The sequence below is a fragment of the Sinocyclocheilus anshuiensis genome, unplaced genomic scaffold (assembly GCF_001515605.1).
Source record: "Sinocyclocheilus anshuiensis isolate Anshui unplaced genomic scaffold, SAMN03320099.WGS_v1.1 scaffold282, whole genome shotgun sequence".
Taxonomy (NCBI): domain Eukaryota; kingdom Metazoa; phylum Chordata; class Actinopteri; order Cypriniformes; family Cyprinidae; genus Sinocyclocheilus; species Sinocyclocheilus anshuiensis.
In genome coordinates, this window is record NW_015544154.1 from 204,928 (window position 1) to 210,902 (window position 5,975).

Consider the following 5,975-nt stretch of genomic DNA (forward strand, 5'->3'; position numbering starts at 1 on the left):
AAGAGTGAAAAATTTAAGGGGGTCTGAATACTTTCCGTTATATATATATATATATATATATATATATATAAACTTTATTCCTTTCCTTGAACAATTTGAGTCTACAAGACAAAATCTTTTTCTTAAAAATTCCTCAGAAAATGTCAAACATGGTTTTCAAGGTTATATGTAGTTTTTCAGATATCATTATTTTGAACCAATTTTTATTTTACAGGGAATAGTATTTACATGTTTCAAACTCTTTTTTTAATGTTATGAATTTAAATTCGAAAATTAAAAACATAGGAGATCTGTATTCTGTCGTTTTATTTATGCATTGCATTTTTAATGCATTTGAATAACCTAATCGATCTGGACAGAAAAGTCAATAAATAAAACTGGTATCATGCTATTTGACTCAAAATACAGCTGCAAGTATTCAGTATGCTTATTTTAAACTATTAAAACCTGAAATGAAACAGTATACAAGAGTGTCACGTTTCACCCCCCCGCAGGATCATGAAGTATTGAGACTGTTAGGGTTTTAATAGGGCGAGTCACTGAAAATCAGTCCCGTCTCTCGGTTTAATTCTGCAAGTTTTACAGCGCTCTTTTGGTAGCATGGATCGCTTTATTGGGCTAAAATGCAATAAGCCCCATCTCTCAAAGCTAATAAAGCACTCAATGAATCACACTTGGTGTGCCATTCAGAGAAACCTCTGCAACCTAGAAATCCATAAAGAGCATGCTGAAACGAACAGGACTTCCCCTAGTGAAACACAAGGACAACACTCACTGGAACAAAAAGCCACACAATTTATTTTTTTGTATTTTAATGTATAACAGAAAAGCATTTATACAAAAATGAAAAGTTGACAGGTAGCTTGAAAACATTTGCAATTTTTGACTCACTCATCAAACGCAAGAAAATAAACATTGTGGTAAAAAGCATGCCATAGGCAACATAAAACAGTTCATGAAGCCAACATGACTTGGAATTTGGTCAGTCTGCCCATTAAATTTCACTGCAAGATATTGCAGTTAAAAGTTATAAAAGATGGTTTCATTAAGGGGGATGAAGCCAAACTGTAAAGATCTCAGTGACTTGCCCTGTGCATCTAAACCATGGTTCGACATGTTTCTGGGATGCATCTTTGACAAGACTCTTTCAACACTTTGACAAGACAATATCTCCCTTTCAAATGATCCCATATAGTTAAAACAGACATTTTTTTTTATCTGTGACATACTGCACCCACAACATGTTGCATTCACACTGAATTTCACCTGAAAATGGCTTTGGATATCTGTAAAAATGTACACCCATTAAATATTTGCCCCAGATCCAACATTGACTAAAACCCTTCAAATGTGGCAACACTGGCCCATCTCTGCACTTAAATTTTTTTTCCCTGGAAACATTCAAGTAATGTTTTCCAAGCTCCCCTCTGGCGATGGCTCTGACATACTGTCTTCATTAGAGGAGCAGGGCCTGATTTGGAAACATGAGCTGGGAGCCCACTGCTAAACTACATTCTTCAGATTCCCTGTAAAACAAGCAGGGGAGGAGATAGAGAGGGGTAAAGACAATTCTTAAAAATGGGTCAAAATGAATTACAGAAAACATATTGAGCAATATTAATACAGTGATAGAGACATGTGGTGTAATGAATGGAACTGTGAAAAATTTACACATGAAATCAGTGCTGACAAACCTAAATATATACAAAAATCTGCTGTGTCCACCTGAACGTCTGCACAAGAACCTACCACACTTTAATGTCACAATGACACAAACTGAAACAAAGCAGCGAGGTTGCAAATCTGGAAAAAACAGGATTTCCTATGACGTCTCTTACGGAAGCACAACCTATTCAAATATTTCTAAATCTAAATCAATTTACATGGATTTACAAACCGCAATTTGCATTGGAATTGTGCCTGCCATTCACACTAGCTGAGCTGAAAAAGGACGTCTCCTTTGTTCTCACCAGCTGGTTGGCAAATGAATTTGAATTTAAGGCCCTAAAGGAAATCCTGGTTTAAAAAAAAGGAATCAATAGGAATCCATACTTTACAAAGCAAGCTTTATAATCATTTTTAAAAAAAGTCATTTAACCTAATTTTTAAAATTTGATCTGCAATAAGGCCACAGTTTGTCATGAAATGTAGCTGAAGTCATGGCTCCTACAAAATTGTTGCAAAAAAGCATTCCCTCATTTTCAGAGATTTAATCGGAAGGCATGCATCTACAGTGACATTTTAACACTATTTTTAAGCACAACATGTTCCTCTTACTTTGAAGGTTGCGGTTCCGAAGGCCTTGGAACTAATTATCTTCAATTCTCATTTGAAATGAGCAAGCTTTTCCTTTCCTAAACCTCGAGTGGTTTTACATTAAGGAAACCATAAACGTTTATGAATCTATTTACATGCAGAATTTAGCAGATGTCCGATGATTTCCCGTCTCCATCTTTCCGGCCTACATACAGTGGGTACGGAAAGTATTCAGACCCCCTTAAATTTTTCACTCTTTGTTATATTGCAGCCATTTGCTAAAATCATTTAAGTTAATTTTTTTTCCTCATTAATGTACACACAGCACCCCATATTGACAGAAAAACACAGAATCGTTGACATTTTTGCAAAATTTAAGGGGGTCTGAATACTTTCCGTACCCACTGTATGCATGCTCTTTTCAAATATGGACTGTTTTCAGGGAGACGGAATCAACAAAAATGTTCAGTTTGTTTGTAGTCGTCTACAACATGCACAAACGATATGGTCTCTATTAACACCCACTGTTTAAAATTATATGGCATTCAACATGAGTTTGATAAACTCAGCAGTATTTGCTGATCAGAACCACTGAAAACAACCATGTATGGTGTTTACTCGTTTTTGCCCCTCTTTCTCTCAGCATTTTATAATGCAAGGCTGAGTGTCGGAAATGTTACCCAGATGTGCTTGGAAACTCCAGTAATGTGTAACAACTGCAAGCCTCTCTTTAAATTACCTGCATTAATCAATCGCAGTTCTTCACAGAGAAATGGTTGTGCATATTATCAGAATGCATGTCATATTATGCATGCTTGGGAAGGTCAGGTACACAGACTTCAGGTAACTCTCATCACACAGGTTGGCACTCGTCTTGCATTTGCTTCCCTCATCTGCATGATTTCCTTTCCCTCATAAACATGGCGCTTATGTGACATACATAAGACTGTAAACAACCACTGAGCACTACAGAAAAATCCTAATTAAACAGTTTAATTGATGTGAGCTGTTCACTTGAAAGCTGAGGCACATGGGGCTGTGCGAGCTTGTTGAAAAACGATATGGGAGTCTTTAGAAAACCCTGCACTTCAATGGTGTAATTTAGTGCCTAATAAAACCTCATCACAAACAATTACTTCCTCCTAATATAAACCCAACCATCTGACATCAATTGACCAGTGTGCTACACTGTCCTGACTATCCAAACAACAACTACAGTCAATTACCACAAAATACCTGGCATACAAATAGTGCCAGCCTACTTCAAACCACTGGCCAGGTATAACACCACATTCAATTCACCTGGCACATAGAAGTCTCATTGGATTTGTATAGTAAACTAACTAACTTCCTTCCTTCCTTCCTACCAACCTACCTATAAATGAGCCAAAGCAACCTAATTGCTATACATTTTGTCCTAACTTAATTTCATTGTTCAATCCACTTAAAATATATATACAAATAGATGAAAAAGTGTACTCAATCCATTTGTGTCGGGAGTTAATCAATCTTTCTGCTGCATTAACTGAAACTTTGCAGTGTTATTTTTAAAATTAAGATAAAATCGATGTTTTCTATTTTTAATGTATTCTAAATTGTAATTTATTCCTGTGATGGTAAAGTCAGTGTCACATGATTCTTCAGAAATCCTTCAAATTTTTTGACTTGGTGCTCAAGAAACATTTTTTTATTATTATTTTCAATTATGTTGAAAATGGATGTTCTGATTAAATCATGCTACTTTTTTTTCAGGATTCTTTGCTGAATAGAAAGTTCAAAATAACAGCATTTATTTGAAATACACTTTTTTTGTAACATAAAACTCTGTCAATTTTGATTAATTTAATGCATCCTTACTGAATTAAACTATTACCTTGTCTTTGTACTCATTTGATTGCAGGAATCTACTCTGGATACCTTACATAAGATGTGCCACGTACAAGTAAAATGACAGACAGATAATTGCTCCATCAAAACGTATTTTAAACTAAAAATACCCAAAAACAATTATATCTCAGACATAGTTAGAGGTTCTGCATAGCACATTTTTAACATATCACACGTAAATCGTGTATTTCAACATGGCAGAACAGATGCCACTGAAATGTCATATATGCCTATATAAACACATTGGTTAACCTAAAGAAGCCGCACAGAATCAAAGTAGAGGAGGTTGTCAGTTCTCAGAAAACTCTGAGGATGTGATGTGGTGCATGCAGCACAGGACACTTAATGTAGTTCCACTGCGGTCATTTCGAAAGCTGATCTCTGTACACTATTTCACTGTCTGATGACCCTCTGTAAACAGAAGATCCTAAAAGCCAAAATGATCTGGAATCTGTGCCCATGTGTGATATAGCAGTCTTATATAGCAGTCTTAAGAGATGGGTGGAAAGCCTAAATTGGAAGTTGAACCGTCTGCGCCTTAAGCCCTTTTTAATTATTACCTAGAGCTGCGGGACAGAGCGAACACACAGCACATGCTACACATACCGCTTGGGCACAGAAAATAAGCATGTTTGCATATTTGTCATGTACTGTTTAAGGAATAGGCAAAACTCTCTCATTGCAAAAATAAATAAACAATTCCGGCAAAAAGGAGTAAAAGTAATGCTTGTTGATGAATATATCTTCTGAAAAATTTATAAAAAACATCAATTATTTAGTATTATATGACTAAAATGTGTGTTTTCATACAAAGAAAACCTTTCCCTGCACCATAGCTCTTAAATCTCTTTCAGACTTAAGGTATAGCCACATTAGCCACATTTCAGTAAAATTTCACCAAAAAAAAAAGCTCCACTGTTTATTGCATATAGTGTAACGATGCATGAAGCACCACTCGCAGTAAAGACAATTTCAAACTAAGAAGCTTTCTGTTGGTCAATCGGGCGAAGATCAACTCATACACAAGTGAAATCTACATGGGGAGCTTTTTTGCCCTCACAAGAAACTCCCAATCACACAGATTCCCATTTAAATGACTGGATATCGGCCATAAATTTGGCCAAACAATATTTGTGTGTGACTTTGTGACCACATCTGCAACCACACCTGCAACTACTATTCATTTATTGCACAAAAGCAACAAGAACAATATAAAATAAAAACGATTAACAGGCGCAAGCATAGGCAGAGTTTCTATTTATAACACGTGTTTGCAGCATTGAGCAATGTAGCCAATCACAGACATATCTGTTGATTTCTGGAACGCAGTTGCCAATCAGAGGTACTTAAAGGGGTCCTATTAAGCTTTTTCACTTTTTCGACTTTAGTTAGTCTGTAATGTTGCTGTTTGAGCATAAAAAAGATCTGCAAAGTTACAAAGCTCAAAGTCCACTTCAAAAGGAGATATTTTATTTAACAGAAATCACTTCAAAAACTACAACGAATGCCAGACTGGGGAGAGAGGTGTTGTAATAATGTAAAATAATTGTTAAAAAATAAAAAATAATGTGATTTTCGAACAACCTAGCATGAGAGCCTGTTCTCGTACACCCCCAAAACAAAATCAAGACTTTGTAAAAGAGCATAATAGGACCCTTTTAAGTTAGAACCCACTCAATGCTCAAAACGCCTGAAGTCTTGTGCAGTGCTGAAATTTGCGTGCTCACGAGTCCTCTTATTATAACACACGAAGCGTAGACATTGTGAAAGAGTCATTGTGCATATATTAGGGCTGCACGATAAATCGCATGCGATATTTAACGCGCATCTTG

The 5,975-nt window shown here is 36.0% G+C and overlaps 1 protein-coding gene across 1 annotated transcript in view; it reads right to left on the reverse strand.

Annotated features, from left to right (window-relative positions):
* Positions 1–1,390: 1,390 nt before the first annotated feature.
* LOC107695331 (histone deacetylase 8) overlaps positions 1,391–5,975 on the reverse strand; it is a 25,561-nt gene continuing 20,976 nt past the window's right edge. The window contains exon 11 of the mRNA XM_016495192.1: positions 1,391–1,526. Coding sequence (XP_016350678.1) covers positions 1,504–1,526 — 23 coding nt within the window. The 3' untranslated portion in view covers positions 1,391–1,503. The remainder of the gene's footprint in view (positions 1,527–5,975) is intronic.